The 20035-nt window shown below is 39.9% G+C and overlaps 1 protein-coding gene across 3 annotated transcripts in view; it reads left to right on the top strand.

Moving 5' to 3' along the window:
* The first annotated feature begins 1824 nt into the window (after positions 1-1824).
* The window catches only part of nkd2b (NKD inhibitor of WNT signaling pathway 2b), a 36926-nt gene continuing 18715 nt past the window's right edge, over positions 1825-20035 (top strand). For 2 of the 3 annotated variants that reach the window (XM_042490286.2, XM_042490285.2), the window contains exons 1-3: positions 5459-5762; positions 5878-5904; positions 6033-6124. In XM_042490286.2, coding sequence (XP_042346220.1) covers positions 5738-5762; positions 5878-5904; positions 6033-6124 — 144 coding nt within the window. In that variant the 5' untranslated portion in view covers positions 5459-5737. Of the gene's footprint in view, positions 1960-5458; positions 5763-5877; positions 5905-6032; positions 6125-20035 lie in introns of those variants that run through there. The other variant, XM_088084185.1, reaches the window with a different exon arrangement.

Raw genomic sequence — 20035 nt, 5'->3', positions numbered from 1 at the left:
TGCTCCAAAACCAGGCAGCTGTTAAAAGGCAATCAAGACGCAGAAGGAAAGAAAAGTCAAAAGCCTTATTGTTACAGGGGTTTTATCACTGTTTCAAGCTGTTTGAAAATGTCAGAAAACTCCAAACAAAACAAACAGTCTGATGTTTATCCTCTCAACCGTTGTTCAGGTACATGGCTGAAAGCAATGGAATATCGCTGCATGTGCCAATGGTGATTCACATAGGGAGGGAATTAACTTACACACATACTTATAGGCATGTTAAGATGAAACCAAACAGAGCTGCACACAAAGCCATGGAAACTACCACTCATTTCTCTCAGTATAAAATCACAGATTAAGTTTTAAAGAGCTTACAGTTTACACTGATATGATGGGTAACATGATTTTAAAGCAATACTTCACCCACAAAATTATTTGTAGGGTAAATCATGCTGTGTTAATTTGGATCTGTGAAGAAAAGTTTGTCTCACATGCCTCTATGGAAAAAGTCAAAGATATTAATTTGTTGATTGATTGGCGACCATGTTTAAGTGAATAGTATCAAAATATCCATTCAACTGGATAAGGAAAGCCCTCAGCTTTGTTAATTTGCATAATGAAGGGCTCTCTGATGAAATTTTGCATGATGTCTGACCCCTTTTCCAAACAAATAGGAGAGCTGGACTTTCCAGATATTCCTGAATGATTAACCATGTATTTTAGTGACATTAAATTGCGATAACACAGGCAGTTGCCCAACGAACAACCTTATGTTTCAATATGTTATGTTACTTTTACCATTCTACACGTATAAATGTATTTACAAATTTTTCTGCTCTTGATTTTATTACTATGTTTTTGTCTTGATCTGGGTACACTGATTTGTAGTTAATTCAGAGAGATGTGGATAGAAATTGTGTCTTTTGTAATAATGAAATCGAAAGTATTTGTCATTTATTTTATAAATGCCTTTGAGTTAAATTATTTTGGATGGAAATTGAACTTTTTTTTTTTTTTTTTTAAAAAACCACACTAGTTCTAGTTCAAGGGTTCAATAAAGAAATATAATAATATTGTTTGATAAAAATTGACTTAGTAGGAAAAGTAGTAGGAAAAATATTTTGAATTTATTTACTTTTTATGGGACTCATAAAAAAAACCCAAAATACAAGAATTTAAAATAGAAATAGAACCTTACAGCCAAACACTACACGGAGTGAAAGACAGTAAAGCTGAAAAAATGGACACTGGACATCTGTAACTCCTTTAAGATTTTTTTCAATACTCCCATGTAGAGTATATATGTGGACTATTTTTGTAAATAGTTGTGTGTAGTTTGTCCTGCATGGTTTTGCGTTTAGTTTTTTTGTTTGTTTGTTTTTCTTATGTTTGCATTGTCCTATCTCATTCTTGTTACTTAACTGAATTTGTAAATATGCTCGAACTATTTATGGAATAACTGGAAAAACGATAAAGAAAAAAGAAGCGTGCACTCGTCGGCCGATTCATCATGAGGAATCGGCTGCGGTCGTGACCGTCGATGAATGAGGTCACTCTGATTGGCCGTTCTGCTCAGCGCGCGAGAACAGAAACGGAAGTGAAAAATGTCAACAAAGGGCTTAAGTCAGGGGAGCGTGAGATGGAAACAAAGTTGTTACATGAGGTAAGAATGTTTTTCTTTACCCATTTAGCTCTTAACAGAACTGTTTCCTGATTAGTTGTGTTGTTGGTCATTGGCGCACAGCAAATATGCTTTGTCCTTTCAATATTGGGTTGTGTTGTTAATGTGCTAACTAGCATTAGCTCGCTAACTGGCGCGCTTCCTATTTTAAAAGACGTTTGCAGATGGCTGCCCTCTGCTGGTGTGGAGGGGAATCCCTCAGAAAGTACGCGCTGGTTGGCCGTCGGTCTGGTGTGCCGCAGGAGGCTTTAAATGCCGCTAGCTCTTGGATGTCGGCTTGGTGTCATGGCCGTAAGGTAAGAGTGCGGAATGGGGACACAGTTTTTTCAAACGTTTAGCCATTATGGAGGTGGTAACAGCTCTGAAACTGTTTCTATGTAGAGACAGGATTATGTGCGGGATGGGTGTGACAGGGTTTTAACAGTGTGTTATGTTTGCGACTCACCATGGGAAATTAAAAAAGCAGCTAGTAGCAGTTAGCAACTACCTCCAAAAAATGTCCGCAAAAGGGGAAAACAAGGAGATTCGAGGTTCTCACTATCCAAGAATATCAGCCACCATATAACAGGGACTGTGAATGACTGTTATTGCCATGTTATGCCATTGTCATTATTTACACTGTAAAGTGCTTGCAGACGTTTATGTTGTATGTCACGTTAGGGGCCAATGCTGTTGTATTAAATGTCAAGCCTGTCTTGCCTCTCTTGCTTCCACAATGCCGGCATGCCATATAAATTCACGTACTGGAGCGGCTGATGCCACTGTTGATTGGTTCTGTGAAAAATACAATGGCGTCATAAAGAAAGGACTTTGTAGTGGCCCTATCACCGGATCTGTGTAAGAGGATAGATACATTTCACTTTCAGTCTAATTTTTTGTTGTTTAGTTTAAGTGAAAATGCATGTGCTTGGGCTGTACTGAGCATATGACTGGATAAATGAGACTTAGATTATAGTGCAAAGTTGTGTGAGAGTTTGTAAATGGATGTTGTGATATAATTGTGCAGTTGTTAAACATGAACCCCATGACTTGAATTCATTAAGAACTTCTGCTTTTGGATTCTTTGTTCTTCAAATGTTTTGAAATAGTTTTGATGTTGTTAATTGTGGTTCCGAATCAATCAGTAAATCAATATGTTTGCCGTTTTCCACAGTGGTATGCGAGACAAAGTTTCTTCATGAATTCGAGGTAACACAGCATGACTGATTGACAAATAGTCATTTTGTGTTTGAAGTAGTCCTTTAAAATCTGATACTGCACTGCACATTTTAGAAGATCCTGGCGCTTTTGCCAGTGTAATGATCCACATCCTTTGTGCGAAAAAGAGCCCATAAAACTTAAGCTGTGTCAGGGCTGCTCAATTTTTCATCTACATGACAGCCTTTGATGATAAACCAGGACTTTTATCCAAGTGAACATTGCTCTTAAAAGACAGCCTCAACTCTCTCTCTGCTTCCAATCTAAACTATCCTGTCAGAAATGAACAGTTGTTGTTTCTGCTTGAGACTTTTTTTCATCCCATATGTATGTCATCCATTTAAGTGGGATGTTAAAGAGGGAGTGGGAGAAAGAGGATGAGGGAGAGGTACCTTGTAAAGAGGCAGAATCCTGGGAGCCAGGCTGCATAAAGAAATGGTGATAATTAGGCACGGCAAGTGGGATCAAAGAAAGCTGCCATCAATGAGCTATGCAAATGTCGGCTCATCCTGTCAGCCGCAGACAGTGATCTGAGAGTCCTGTGTCTGTGAGAAGTCAAATGGCAGACAAATTGACAGGATGAGCAATATAGCTCCACTCCACATTCATCAAGGTATGGTAGTGAAACTGGGACACTGTGATATAGTAGCATTTTCAGAGAAAAATAAGATGTTCTTCCAGCAGCTCAGCATGTCTCTTATGTTCCTCTAGGCAGAGCTGCTTTGTTTAGGTAATAAAGGATAAGGTTTAGTGCATGGGCTGTAATTTCTTCAATGACAGCAGCTCTTTGGAGCAGTGAGTGAGTGAGCGACAGACACCGAGTGCATAATAACAGCTTATGCCTTGATAACGTGCAAAGATCAAAGTCAAATCTTTCCTCATTCTGAATATAATCTGCACAGGAGTGGAATATTTACAAAACACTAACATAACATTCATGTTTTCATAGCGAGCCAAAGGTTGCCTTAGTGAATGAATATTCATAACTGTTGGCATGTGTCTTGCGGCTGGGCCCTGTTTCAACGCCCTGCCAAAGGAAACAAACTATAAAACTGCTGAAGAGCTTTTGATGTCTGGTGAGGTTGAAGTACAGCATGTTCTTCCTGGTTTTCTTTTATAAACAACAGTTTATCTTTAGCGTCTGTTGTGAACACTTCTAAAACAAACTTTGGAAATTGTAATGGGCAGCATATCAGTGTGTGGTTAGCACAATAACTAGTCGAATAATGATTTGTTAAATTATAACATTAATAACTGCATTTTGAGCTTTTAGCTACACACCAGAAAAGCTGGAAAACCTTGTTTTTTTTTTCAATAAACCAACATTTAGTTTGGCTTGAAATTTTTCAGCATAAATCATGTTTCTCTAATCTTGGTAATATGTAGCCTAATCACAGTTCTAATCAACTTTTTTGGTTTGTTTGATTGTTTTTTGATCCAATAACTTATAAACCTATACTTAGATTGAGAGAGATGTATGATATAAACAGGCCTACATGCGTCTAATACGATAATACAATTATGCAATAAATTATCAAAACAATACGTGTCCTCGAAATAAATATAAATCTACACAAAAACCATGAATGGAGCTGTTCGGAGAATCACACCAACAGAGGACGTGGTTTTAATATTCAACGACGCATGAGCTGCCAAACCAGTGTTCAGCGTGTCAAGGTAAACAAGACCTACAACCGGAAATCAAGTAATGTGCCTTTCAAAATAATGAAACCTTTGGTAAAGCCAGAACTTGAAACATAATTGAATGTAGAAGGACAAATACCGATTAAAATAGTCAACTCAGAGGTTCCACTGCATATGGTAAAAATGCACAAAAAAAAATACAATGATCATCAAAAAATTGTTTGCAAACAAAACACATTTAAACATATTTATCTATTATTATTGTTATTATTATGATTTATTATTATCTTGCTAAATTTCTGACAGCTTTTCACATTTCTCCCAGTAATGTGCAGTTGAATGAGACATCTCTTAGATCAAGGACCACAAATTTCAAAAGGGGAAAGGGCTGGAGCACATCTACTGATGTGAAATTATCATTTTTGATACAGTTATGCTACATTATATGAAAACAACAACAAAAACCTTGCACTATGTTGATCAGTCTTTTTCCCACTATAATGCCCTAAACAATACTAAGACTTAACTTTGGCCTATCTGCAAAAATGTGTCAGGTATTTGTCATTTTAGACACTTGTGTAGGTCTGGTGAGTGATCAGTTATTAAACACAGCTATCTGACTCAGATTAAGCATCATAAAATGACTGAAGCAACCCTGGTGACATGAAGAAAATAGAGATTCTTCATTATGGTAAGTAGATTTATGATTGAATGGACGGTGATCTAACATCTATGTCTGCTTAAGTCAAGCTATTTCATTTGGAACTACCCTTTTTAAAAATGTCATTAATATCTGACACATTACTTGCCACACTGCATAAAGGTTTTGCTAGTTGATAACGCTGGTTTCAACTTTGTCATCAATCTTGACATGTGTTTTGAAAAGGCAGTAACCGGAAGTGCCGTACCTGCTGTGTGTGCGTTGACAGAAACAGAAAACGCTCCGTGATCGCTGCTGTTCAAAGCGCTTCCACATTCAGTTGGACTGAAGGGGAGTCTGGAGACAGACAGCGTGTTGCCCTGTCTCCCCCACAGATCCCTACTTACACATTTATCTCGTTTCTGCACGCGGACAACCGATGCTTCAATGAACACGCGACTCTATAACCTGCTTTTGGATGAAGTTGGAGTTTTCTTCTTGCAGAACAAACACAATGTGACCATGCTGAATCAGTGACTGCGTTGTCCGATATTGGAGTACCTTTATTGATCCGGGGAAGAGGGACTTAAGAAATGGGGAAACTTCAGTCAAAACATGGTAATAAATGTTGAAGTTTTTCAGCACCGGGAAAGAAAATGTTGAAATATTTTGATTGCAGTTCATAAAAACTAACGATTGTCTGTTTTGCATCCCTGTCTCTTATGATCTGAAGCGTGTAAGCGCAGAGAAAACCCTGAAGGTGAGCCTTTTTTATGTGTATATATATATATATATATATATTAGGGTTAATAAATGTTAATAATGTGGTGAAGAAGGTTGAGTTTGAGATGTGTACCTGCTGATCGGTGTGTTTTCTACATGTCTCAGGGGACAGTTTTGTTGTAAACGCCTTCCTCCGGAGAGGGATGGAGGAATGTGAAAGGTACAGCGCGACGGATCACAAGCTGAAGAACATGCAGGTAAAAGGCATTCATTTTCGCTTTATTTCTATGTCATTAAAATGAAATGAAAACACTTAAATGCCATCAAGTCTTCCTCTATTACGTGGAAACAAGTTTAAGCACAGTATCTCCAAGAGAGAAAAGCATGCAATAAAAATCAAAGTTGCTCTCTGATTTATTTTGGCAGAGAGGATTCTTTAATCCTGTTCATTCTAAAAAATGTAAAATGTTGACTGTTATTATGTTTTTACACATAATTGAACTCACTGTTGTCAAGCTGCATGTATTAAGTCATGTTCAGCTTTAAATGAACTAAATTCATTATAAGAAAAAAACAGTGTGCCAGATGTGTGTGAGTGTGTGTTTGCTGATGAGATGAGCCTGTCAGTGACTTCAAAGTTGTATGCGTTGAAGCTGTTACATTCCCTCTTCTTGAAAGATGAGCTGAGAACATCTTGACTTGAGGGGAAGGCAAACTGTATTCATAAGTATGTGTGAAGACACGCTGGTGTCTTTGCAAAGTTGTAGGTTGTTGTTCTTTCTGTCATGTCTGGCTCCGGCACAGCACTGCAGCGGTTATTCCCCTGCCAGCATCACTGGATGGGTTATGACAGCCATGAGCCCCGTGAGTGAAGTGGCTTGGCAATCCAGCACACGCGCACACACACACACACACACACACACACAGACACACACACACCGAGAGAGACACACAGCCTGGATGGAAAGGTATTCGTTTCTCAGACTGAGGGATATAACGCTTGCTCTTGTGGCTGCTGGCATCGTGACTCAGGGCTGTGTCTTTTTCCTCAATGCCTCCCATTCTAGTGCGGCTCCCAGTGGGAAGCCCTCTGTGGCATAACATTACATCACTTCAATTAGTGTGTCGTTTTTGAGGGGTACAAGAGTCCCAAGCTCACGGACAGAAAGCTGTGATAGGTTCACACAGAGGTACTGACAATCTGTGAGGTGGGTGGCTGTAATAGTGAAAGAGTTATGGATTATATCAGGGCTATAAACCGCCCACTCATGGCAAATTAAAAGAGAACTTTACTCTGCTTCAGAGGAGGCAGAGTTCACACTCCCCTCAAGGAAAACCACCAAAGGCATGAGCTTGGCACTTATTAGTAGGTCGGTCCCACCCTCGCTTCTATCAAAGTCAGGCCCCTGATTTATTTTGAGTCATTAGTTGGTTTCATTAGAGGCTCACTCACAGACCAGAACTGGATAACTATCAGCATTTAGCCAACCAGCCTATTACTCTTTCTGCTTTCTTTGCTTTGAGGCTTAATTAGGATTGGTTAAGAGGAGGTGGAAAATGCAGTTGCATCAGTGACATACTGATCCTGATGTGTACTGATGGTAAAATATTGCTAAGTGAATAGCAAGTAATGCTTTTTCAAGCCAGAAAATATCACAAAAAATGACTTTCATTTACTCCTGTAATGCGCTTTTTTGGGCCATATCATTCTGGCTATATGTTCTATACCAAACTGCTCCACTCACAGGGTTCAGATTACTCCTTAGTCATTGATTGAGGTCCGCACATCATAAGTTACCACATAATTTTGTTGGCCTAAATCACAAAGAAATAAAACATAGTACAGGAATAAACAGAATTTGGCACTTCACTGCACATCAAAATTAATTGTGTGTGTGTGTTTTTGGTTTTTTTTTAAAAATTTGACATGTTCTTGAGTCACTTGAGGTCCATTTAGAGTGGACCTGCGAGCCATTTTTGAACCACGACCCACCAGTTGAGAACCATTGTGCTATACAAGTTTTTTTCCAGTACTGGGTGTAACACAACCCAAAGCACGATGCGAAGTGGAGCTGAAACAGTTAGTAGGTTAATTTATTATTGAATTAACAGGAAATTCATTAAATACTTTGCAAATAAGTTTAAGTTATTTTTTCAAACAGAAAGATTCTGGTTTCAGCCTCTCAGTTGTGAGGATGTCTTTGTTTCATGTCACATGTCTTTGTTTTTTTGAGCTGTTGATTGGACAAAACAATCATTTTGAGGATATCACTTTGGGCTTTGGGAAATAGTATTACTTTGTATTGGGGTTTTTTTTCATTTTTTTGTGATATTTTATAGAGTTACAAGGGCATTGGTTTTCTTTCATCGACAACTGCACATGCTCTAGATATTGAGGGGGGCATGTCCCCTGAGTCCCCCCAAAATCTACACTTATGATTGATGAATGTGAAATTATGCACATATTATCTTTTATCTGTAAAATATTAAATATTTGCAGCCCTGATGCAAAGTATCAAATTATCAAATACCAAATAATCCAGCATCACAAATATAACTGATACAATGCTGTTACGTTGCATATATGCTCAGTGTTGTATAGGAGAGGCAAAATCTGACCGCCTGCTCATATACAGTGACAGCTCTGTTCATGCTGTTTAAAATGAGCTCATGCTTGCATTAATGTTAAGATGGATGATGACTCCAGGGGTTTCTCATGCTGTGTAGATTCCCATCCAACAGAGTGACAGTTAGAATTTATCTCTGCTGTAAGACGATAACGCCACTTCCTCTTTTGATCCCACATACTGTTAATTAATTCTTCACCAAGATCGGATTACATTGTCACATTTCCAGATGTAATTATTGGATTATGACTTCTCAAATGTCCGGAGGTTTAGACTGTGATTAAACAAGTCCAAGTCAAATAAAACATGTCAGTAATTATTCCTGTTTTTTTTAAAGGTGGATTTGAAGTTTTTAGATGTATTTTAGCCATATTTTTTCTCCTCTGGGGTGTTTTAACATATAGCTCTCTAGCTTGTTGGTTGATGAACAGTTAAAATCACTTATGATTTTGTGCAGGAGATTGGCCAAACACACTGTTTAGCTCTGACCATCCCCCTCCTCATTGTCAAATGGGGGAGTAGGATTCCTGAGCTGTCTGGCTGCAACTTCAAAGCGTAGAGCTGGGAGTTATAAAAGGGCTCTGATATCAGTGGAGCCTCCGAACCCTCACCCCTCTATCCCCCTGCCCTGTCCTGGGGGATGGGCTGAGAGGGATGGAGTACAACCAGGAGAAAAAAAACAACAAACAAGCGCTAACATCAATTTGTGTAAACTGACAAATCTCCTCAGTAAAGCAGTGTCTTTTCAACAAAATGTGAATGCTTTGCTGCACCTTAGCAAGAAATAACAAAAGATGAAAGACCTGTTTAAATATTGATATTGCTGCTGATTCAAGATCACAGCTGGCATGTTGCCGTCAGTGTGTAACTCTATAGGCTCCTTAAAGAGTGGTACTAGAGGAAAAGAGAGTGTGATTCAGCAGGATGACTTGGCTCATCCCGGCTATAGTCATCAGGAGTTTGACACTTTTTTGCAGGTGCTCAAAACAAGTCTAACTCGTCCAAGCACCTGGTGTAATATAGAAATATTGCAGGTGAGATCAAAGTGGCAGCCCGATGTATAATCTCCCACCCCACCCTCAAGAAATGAGTCTAGTCTGTGGTTATTGAATATGTAAAATGCAGAAAAACTCCTTACCCTGTACTTATCCAAACCTGCGTTCATTAGTGGAAGAGCTCTGTGAAGGTTCACTGTGTTTCACCTTTGGAAACATCAACACATCAACAGTCCAGACCCTCACACACACACATACACACAACCACAGTGCTTCATTTTGGAGCTTCAAACAGACATGCTTGGATGCCCAAATAATGACAGGCTAATTCAGCCTTTCAGCACCATCTTTTGTCTCAAAGCTTCCCACAGACTTGGCCTGTGAAGAGGGAGTGTGTCAACATTTTAAATTCCACAACAAAGACCTTTATTATTCCACTTTGAAAGGTTAATAATATCACACTTGAAGTTAAAAAGGCTCGGTTAGGGATTTGGTTGGATGCGACGACGTGCCAAAAGCACCCAGACGCAAATTTATTTTGACTTGCCGAGAGTTACACAGCACTCACCTCTCAATAATAAATTTAGTTTAAGAGCAGAGTTCCCAAGAAGCTCACTCAACTAATTGTAAGCTAATGTTTTTTTAACATTCATTTGGAATCTGTGAATAAGACTTTCCCCATATATAAAAATCCTCATTTGGCAATGCTGCTCAAAAATGGATGTTATGTTTGGACATTTTTTGCCGCTGGGCATTTGGGGATATCTTCTAGTCACCATGTTCATTTGGAGTTTGCAGTATTTGATTTGGATCTCAGGCTGGGATATCTGTGTAATCTTAAGGCTGTGGCCCTAAATGACATTTTGTTTTTCAGTTTAAAACTGAAGTCATTTCTTTTATTTTTTTAAAATTTGTTTGCAAAGGATATAAAAGCGCAGCTCCTGAAGTCTTCTTTCAAGAAATATTCCTGTCAGCAACATCTCATGACTTCTCCCTTCCACTTATCTTATGAACAGAAATTACAAAAAAAGCCTGTCCCTGATGCAGCACTACCAGGGAGCAATAGCCTACATGGCAGAGAGGAGACAAAAAGGTGTGCTCATATATGTACTGCTTTTGAAGGGACTTGAAGGCATTTGGAGAGTTTGTTTTTTTCCACCCCTTCCTTTTTTTTTGGAAATTGGCTTCACAAGAAGGCTAGCTGTGAGCCTTCATCTCTGAATGAAAAGCATGTGGCTGGCATCCAGAACAGCGGGGTCTTTCAGCACGGCCCCGGCAGACATCTGTTCCTGGTTTGTACAGCAAAATCCTGGAGCAGGGAGAGGGGCTGTGGTGGGATGGGGGTGGAAGAGGGTGGTGGAGAAGAGGAAAAGCGGAGGAGGAGGAGAAGGAGGAATTGGGGGGGTTTAAGGGTGTTTTTTTCATGGGGGAGATATTTGAGGGATTTTAAAAGTAGTGGGGGAAGGGGAGTAATGGAGAGCCTCATCCGCTTCGTCCTCTGCATTGTTTGGGGGAGGCAGGAGCTGACCATTGATCTCACCTTACCAAATCACGCCGCTCCCTCTCTCTTTCTGTGTTGGTTGCCATTTGTCCAGAACAAACACTCATCTCTCTGTCAGTGTAAACATCATCACCTGGCTGGCTCCAACACTCGTCACAAGTGCGAGATGCTTGTTTGAGGCACTCTTTCATTAAGTGCGCATCACCACATGGCTTCACCTGTGAGTCAGAGGTCGAGTCCCTCTCCCGCTCTCTGTCAGTGTGTTTGTGAGGGAATGACTGAGTGAGAGGCAGAGTGTGGTTTGTGTGGCCTGTGCCTAATGGAGAAAGACATTAGAAACACTGCAGGCAGATTAAATGTTTATTTTTCTGAGGATATTTATACGGCCTGAAGTACTTTGAAGCAGTTTGCTCACTTTCACCCTAATTCCCCTGTGACCTGCACTCATGAAGGGAGGAAGGCTTCTCTCTCTGGCCATCAGGAGGAATCTGAGTCATCACACATTGGTTCACAATCCTTTAGCACAAACCAGGGCTGAATTTATCTACCAGGAGGCGTCTGGGAAAAATTTAGCTGTGGGTCCCTCGTAACCCTCCAACACCTTTGATTTGTGGGTCCAAACTAAATTTTCACCCTGATTAGGGTAAATCCCTGGGCCACCTTAAGTATCATAACATTTTGGCTTCTATTGTGTTTTAGTGGTGCATTTTACCTAGGGCAGCACCTTAATGTCAGAGATTTGAATCTTCAGTTGGAGAACCCTCAGTTGACTGAGATAGATTCATTTGACATTGTGGTCCCCAGACTTTCCTGCAGAGTGAGTGCTCTTGACTGTTACACTACTCTTTGGTAGAGGCTGCAGTGGACGTGATGCAGCGGCACAGAGGAAGAGACACTCTGCATTGCAAGGCTCCAAGATAACTTTATTTTCTCTCCTCTGCTTCAAAGAGTGGAATTTACAGCTCACAGCAATTTAATATAACACAATCTGGATTTTTTTATATCTAGTGTCGGCCAGTTAACCAGTTAAACACTTGTAGTGGAATAGTTGGTGTTCACACCTGATGCGTATCAATGCGTGTCATTGTCTTGGGCACTGATCGTCTTACTGTGCCGGGGAAATATAAGGAGTGTTCACACTAATCAACAACTGGATACTGGGGTCATGTGCTCTCAGATTTGGGCCCAGGTCCCTGATGTGAAAGCTCCAAATTGCCATGCAGAGATCCTTAAGTCTTTAGCCCTGTTACCCATTTTATCCAGGTGTTAATTTTATTTACGCCACATGCTGAGAAGTAGATTAGATTTGAAGATCGATACAACTATCACATCATTACAGACAAATATGGTGCTCCAGCCAGTGGCTTAGCATATTGGAACAACTAGCCTGACTCTGTCCAAAAACCTTCAAAATCTACAAACTTCCTATGAGTACTAGAAGTGCTTTCAGACAGTGAGTGGTTGCCACCATCTGAAAGCATCTTAAGAACATATTCAGATTGACAGTCTGAAAAACACAACTCTTTCATTCATTTGAATGGATCTAGTCTGGTTGTGTTGCCAAAACAATGGGCCCCAGCAAAAAAAAAAAAGGGTTGTCTGGCAAAAATGTCAAACTTGGCTTAACGTTTGATGCAATGCACAATAGTGTGGCAAACCCTGCATAGACCAGCTTAATACATGCAAGATTACATTCCTGTTTTCTTGCTTCGGACAATGTATTTCCACCGTTAAGCTTGCAATTGTCAAATCATAATATAGTTGCTGCCAGATGTGTAAAACCTCCATTAGAGTATTATAAACCATTGTGTGGTGTTATGGCCTTGGTAACCTCCAAGGCTGAAAAATGAAGCCAGTGCGGAAGTGCCGTAACTGCAGTTTCTCTAATGGCCACTTGAGGCTGGCTTTAAAACAGAGTAAATACCTATTGACACCCGTGTTAAAATGCCCAACTTTACAGCAGAAATATGCATGTTTACAGCCTGATACAAAACACGGTTTTGGTTTCTGTGGCTAATGATAACATTCATGACACCAGTACAGGAGGTTAATTTTTTAATAACTCACCCGTTGCGCAAATCTCAGAGGGGTCCACATGAGTGACAGGCTTTCTACCAGGCATTGCAGCAGTGGGTGACTCAGATCAGAGGCCGATGGTCAGATCCACCCCTCGCTCCACAGCTCCAACCTCTCTTTTCAACTATGGCCAATTCTGACTCCAAAAAAACAAGATGGCTATGGCCCAAATGTTGAACTTCAGACTTTAAAATGACAAACCATGAACCAGTAAGTGATGTCAAGATAGCTACGTCCATCATTTATACAGTCTGCAGTGTTGGCATATAAGATTACCTGCTATTTAAACTGGACTTCCTCGATCGAATTTCATGTGTCACCAGTACAGGAAACAACACGCTCCACCATGTGAAGGTCATTAATTAACACATTAGATCTTGTTTGTGTAGGAAGGCACTGCTTCCGTCCAAAGAAATAGTCCCTGAAAAAAGAGATGTGTTAATTGGTGCACTTAAGAGGTGTTTGTACACAGATTTTTTTGAGTCAGGTTAGCCCTCTCTCCTTGTTTCAAGTCTTTGTGCTACGCTAAGCTAACCGTCTCCTGGCTACAGCATCATGTTTACTGTACAGAGTGGTAGCAGTCAATAATATAAGCCTGTAAAATAGCATATAAATGCCTATTTTTTGCCAAGGGTTTTTATAGAAATAGCTAAAATAAATATAACACACATCAGCATTTTATCCATATGGCGTATATATGATGCATAAATATTATGTTAATTTTTCCTATGGCTTAAAAGAGAATAGTATATATTTAGACATGAGAAATGACAGTCGCTTCCTTCATTAGTGGAGCTCTTATCTGCAGACATATGGAATGAAGCTCTGTCGCCTTTAGAGCGAGCTCAGTCCCATCATCGTGGCTTTGAAGTCGCTTCTTGTCACTGCCTTTCATGATATTTATGAGATATCTGATTGAGTACTTCAGAGAGATCAGTGTAGCTTTACAGGACCAGATTGCAGCAAGTCGTCGAGCAGGCAATTATATGTGAATACCTCAACTTCCCAAGTGGAGCCCATTGCGGGTTTTCAGTGACACGACATGACCTAGACGTGCGTGGTCAGTGATGACAGCACAGAGACCTCGCTTCCCCTTCATGGTTAGTGCGCTGGTGGCTGTTTGGGGCAGCCCCGCCTAGGGTTAACACTGGTCTGTGTCTTTGCTCTCACTCTCTGCCAGGGGAAAGAAAATACCTGAAGCTGGAGCCCAGTGCTTAGCGCTGACATTTTTGGCAAAGGCTGCTGGATCCAAGTCTGTGTTTGATCTTATACTTCTCCCAGCCAAGTAAAACACCGGGAGACTCAAAGGTTATTACATTTTAGTGTGTAAGGTATGTTTCCACATAAACCCCTGTTCCCGCTTAGAAAGCTTTTGCTCTTTTCCAAGTGGACTTCATTTTGCAAGCCTTAGAGCAGCCAGGGGAATATCATATTTTTTCAGTTATGGTTGTTGGTGGTGTTATTATATGCTGTCATTATAGCCATTGTTAATTGATTACATTGTTTAAATTAAATCTTCAGCTCAGTAAGGACACAGAAAGCTTCAACGTGCAGCCTATACATTATCAGAAGAGGCGTTGCAGATCTGTTTGCTCAATATTTAGTTGCTTTAAATATTTGCAGATTGAAAGGGAGGGAGAGGTTTTGCTTGTTTGTTGAAAGGGGACAGGGGATTCCTCTTTTGGACACGAGTTTGTTATCCTACGAATTCAGCCAGAGGAAACTTGAGATTGTCTCCACTAAGGTCAGATGCTGACCTGACATATATTCCACAATGCAAGCTCAGGAGGAAAACAAATAGTGTGCAGCACAGTACGCTCATAGGCATGAATGGCTTAGAACATAAATCTTTGGCATGAATACCTCTACTTTAGTTGTTTGTGTGAGAAGAAAACAAATACATTAACTCTAAACAAAACAGTACCCAAAAGTAGTTTTTTGGCCCGTAATCATGAGTGCCCCAGGAATGAGTCCTAAAATGCAGAAATGAATCCCCTCATCTTGAAGACAATGGGTTTTTTAATGTTTTTTTGTTTTTGTTTTTTTATTCCTGAAATAAGGTCTCTGGTTAACACAAGCTTAAGAGACTCTTGTTTTTTGACACAAGATCTGTCAGTAATTATCTCCCTCATGAATTATGAAGCTTTTTTGTGTCTTAAAAATAGCTGGTTGCTAACAAATGTCTACATGAGACTACAGAGCATCATCGCGGTGAACACGGCTTTATAGCCTCATTGTGGTGGCGATGTTGAAGTTGTCCAACCGTGCTGTAGTTCATATATAGCTTAACATTTGCTTTTACCTCAGGTGATCACATCAAGGCTTCAATAATCATAAAAGTGGCGTTCACATGTCAAGATTATTTTGCTGAACAAAACGTGTAAGTATCATAAACATTTGTTTGCTACAGAGCTTAGTTTCTGTTATATTCCAAAATCCAGTGGAAAAATCCCGTTGATGTTTTTACGTGGGAACCACACTTCTACATTGGCCTACCCATCTTATAAAGGCGCTACACAGCACCTTGGTCAAATAGTGCCATAAAGAATCATTGGATATCATATTAACTGACCATGGAGTAATCAATATCATTCTAAATTTTACTTTATAACATGAGTGATTTTACCATTTTTCCTTATCTGCTGTGAGGGTCCAAGGGCAGAGGGATATTTAAATTACTATTTGTACAGCCCTTTGGGCCATGCTTTGTGATTGGGCTACAATGGATTTTGACTTGACTAATCTGTAAAGCACTTTAGGTTGCCTTTGGGTCTGAAATGTGCTATACAAATAAATTTGCCTTGCCTTGCCTATTGAGAATATCACACCTTTTCAAACCTGGAATATTCCCATGCAGATGGAGGCAAGACTGTTTTAGGCCATTCTCTTTTTGTAGGCTATTTTAATATTGTGTTTTATTTTCCTAGTAAACAAAACTGAACAAAGCTGACAAATCACTTAAAAGAACAATACACGGGCTTAAAAGATTCTGTACAGCTTCTTCATCTTAGTTTAGTTTACGGGGGAAAAGAACCAGTAGAGAAGCTCTAAAGATCCAAACAGAGGCTTAAAAGTTTTTTTGTGTGGCAGCGGTGCTATACAGCACCTCAATCTACACTAAAGAGCCAAAATTTTGCTATATGTAGAAAGAAATCTCTAAAATGTGTGTAAAATGTATTCGCTTTCATCAACACTCCTAGTGTTGTGATGTTACCTGCATCTCCTTTTGGCCCTTTACATTCAGTTTCTGTGTTGTTATTTTTGCGTGAAGAGCCTTCAGTCACCCCTGAATGCTTCGGAACTTTGTTCTTGCTCCACATTCCTGAACTTGACGCCCTGCTAGGTTTGAGGCTGGAGAGTGAAACACATCACACCACAAACACTGGCTTCCTGTATGCTTAAAAAAAAAAAGCTTAGTCGACAGAGGGCACTTAGAGATGCTGGCATTGTTGTTCATTGCTGTGATGATGTGCTGTTTTAAGTATTCCTTACATATAGTTGTACAGGTTTCCCATGGTCATGGAAAACCTGGAAAAATTATGGAATTTTATAATCAAGTTTTCCAGGCCTGGAAAAGTCAATCCTGAAAAAAACCTGGATATTCATTGTGTGTAATAAATTAAATTACATTGATATAACATAATGATGAATTTATTTTCTGTAGCTGACAACATAACGTAGCTTTAATATGTGTCGACATGTGACAATGTTTTGGTTGTTTTTTCAAGTGAGTTCATCTCGAAAGTATTTTGCTTTCTCTCTACGTACCATCTCTCCATTCGTGTATGCCCACGAGGGTTGAAGAAGGTTAAAAAACTTTTAAGTCCCTTGGCTTTAGGAGAAGGGCATACAACCTTAAATGGCTGTATTTTGTTTTTATTTCACTGCAATTTTCCAAAAGGTGCTCTTTTTTAAAAAAAAAAAAAGTGTTGGCCTTTCTTATTTATTTTTTTATGATTTTTATAGGAAACAAAGATTGTTGACAATTTTATTTTTTTCTTTTTAATTTATGGCATTTTATTTTTAATAAATGTGCGATTCTTCCTTTTTTAAAGAAAAGGTGTTAAGATTGCATGTTTTTTTTAATGGAGATTTTTTTATTTGTGTAATTTTGGCAATTTTTTACAGAAAACCTTTTTCTACATTTTTCCCTTAAATTGCTGTTGGTGATTTTTATTTTCTTTTAAATTTGGGGCAGTTTTTTTCTCTTAAATTTTTGAAAGACATGTTTACTTTAAAAATTGCCATAATAACACTATTTATTACAGCCAGAAGCTGTAAAAACAGAAATTATTGTTAGATTTTCCATAATTTCCAGCGGTCCTTGAACACATCATGTGGGATGCTGAAATTATGTTTGAATAGAGCTCGAGTCTTTTATGTTTGAAAAACACTGGGCACAAGTGAGGCAAGAAAAAACTATTGGGCAAGGAAAAAAATGTTTTGGGCCTGGTTGTAGCTCAAGCATTCTGCAAGGTAGTTAGCCTTATAATTTTCACTCCAGGTGTCCCTCGTGAGATTTGGGAGCATTGCCATGAGTCCGAGTGTTTTTTCCAAACAAGGAGTCAATACCTTAGGTTCATTTCAAGAACATCGGAGGAAAAAATGTGTACTTTATAGCAGAAGTGTGCTCATAGGTGAACACACTTTACATAACATCCATCTTCCTGTCCTCCAGTTTCATATACAGAATGCCACAGTACAAGATTTATCAAACACACCCAAACCCAGCCCCCTGAGGAGTTAGGCATCTTTCTCCTATGCTCTGAGCTGAGCCTCCCCCTCTTTGGGACCCCAAGCCTGCACATATGTAGGTATCGCTATTACTCAGCTCATAAAACGCCACAGTTCCATCTGAAAGTGGTTAGCTGTTGAAACACACTAACAGCTTCAAAGCTTGGATCCAGGCTCTACAGACAGCACAGGCCTGGCCCGTCCTTCTGCACATCACATTCCTCTCCGATGGGGAATGGCTGCAAACTCGCTTTTGTTACACAAACCTGTTCCCCGTTATCGAAACCCTAAATGGGTCTCCACTGAAAGGAAGTGGTTTATTTTTGTCATGGGTGGTAAGTTTTCAGGGGGAATTTAATTCGGAAAGGAATGATTGTTCGGGGGAAAATAATAAAAACAAAACAGCAGTTCTAACTTTCTGCATTGGTGTATTTATATACTGAAGCACCTTTTGTGCTGTTACTATATGTGACAAAAAGGGAGGGAGAGGATGAAATGGTGCTGAAAGAGCCCACTGTTCTCATTTCCTCTGAAGGCAGCCTTCTGTTCTTCCCCCACCCATTTCTTTCCTGAGCCTCGTCCACTTCAAAAGCTGATCTGGCCCTGTGTGTGCCATGTAACTTGTTTACCTAAAGGCTCATTTCAAATAAACAGCAGTTTTCCTTGAGATGCCTGCCCCCCTCACTGAGAGCCTTTCAGAGACACCATCTGCTTGTAGGAGGTGCTTCACTAAGAAAACGTTCTCTTCTAAATCAGGATTTCATTTCATGATATCGCTGCTGAGTGACTTTTGAAGCTTGTAGCATTGAAAAAAAAGCACACAGCGTAGTACATTGTGTTAAAAACAGTGTTAACAAGATGAAAAAAGTATCTTTTGCTCATAGAAAATCTGCTTTTGGAAGTTTGTGGTACAAACATTAACAGTAAGCAGTAGATTTGCATATAAATGAAGACAGCAAAGATCTCAGATATAGCAGCTCTCTATAACAGCACCTTCGTCTTCATGTTGATCGGGGCTGACTGATCCTATCACTTCAAGAATGCCAGTGTATCAGAATATCTGAACTTTTACCCCCAGTGTCATGTGCTCAGCTTTGAGCACCACTCTATCCGGGCAGCACCTGATTATTTTATAGCTTTAAAGGTGTTATTGCACATCAGCCTCTTCAGCTTTTTGAACCATAAAACGTCTTCCAAGTGCTTTTATCAAACCTTAAGTGTCACACTTAGTGCTTTTAAGTGGGCTGCCTCCAGACTTGCTGTGTGATAGAGCACAAGACTCTATCAGACTTGTAGCTTTATACCTGAGATAAGATAAGACTACACAAGCAGCTAAGCTAAGCTAACTCAGCTCATGTTTAAGTGCTCTTTCATATTGCCTAACGGCCCTGGTTTCCAGTAATTATGGCTGTGAAAGCAGCAGCTCTCTGTGCGCTCTGCTGAGCTGCCCTCTGCACCATAGCCTTTTGATCTCTGCTTGTGCCATGGATGAATTACGTTCCAGAATTTCACACTGGGGAACAGTGTTTCAGACACACACAGCTAGTCTGTGAGGTCACTAAAGTGCACACATGGCAGCTTCAGTCCAAAAGGAAGAAGCACAGATGTTGCAGTCTCGCCGACTGTGGCCTCAAAATCTCTGCTCGGCATATTTCCGTGTCTGTGATGTGTCACAAATAAAAATTATAATTCATGGTTTGCACCATGTGGCTTTAAAATTCTTGTCTTGTAGCTACATTTTCAAAAGTAATTCATCATTCACATTCCCTCATATCCTTTTTTATTTTTTTCGACCAGTAATTTTCTTTGAGAATAATTCAACAGAAATATGAATGAGCTTTGCATGATTTTGGTGCACCAGTAATTGGCCCATGTGCTTCTTTCTTTTTTCCCCCCGTCTGTTCATCTTCAGCTTTCAACTTTGTCCCTTTTTTCATGGGAAGTTGCATTTCATATGCCAAAGCATTACAGCCAGTGGCCCTTTGGCAGCGGTCCATTTTACATGTCCAGGCTTCCTTCACATCGTCTGAATATCGTGGAGTCTCCTCTGCTTCCTGAGCCCAGCAGGAGTGTATTTTTAGGAATCCTCAGGAAAACACTTGGTGTTGACCCTGGGATGACCCGCTGTCCAGTTCCAGGACTGTGAGGAACTTCACAGCTTGGAATTAAGCCTGTTCATGCAGTGTCAAGAATTCTCGTGGTCTTTGAGACTGGCAATCCTGACCGGCTGCAGGA

Source organism: Plectropomus leopardus, chromosome 11 (assembly GCF_026936395.1).
Source record: "Plectropomus leopardus strain MGB_pleo_1.0 chromosome 11, ASM2693639v1, whole genome shotgun sequence".
Classification (NCBI taxonomy): domain Eukaryota; kingdom Metazoa; phylum Chordata; class Actinopteri; order Perciformes; family Serranidae; genus Plectropomus; species Plectropomus leopardus.
Note: the sequence above shows the minus strand (reverse complement) of the source record. Positions and strands in the feature narration are given on the sequence as shown.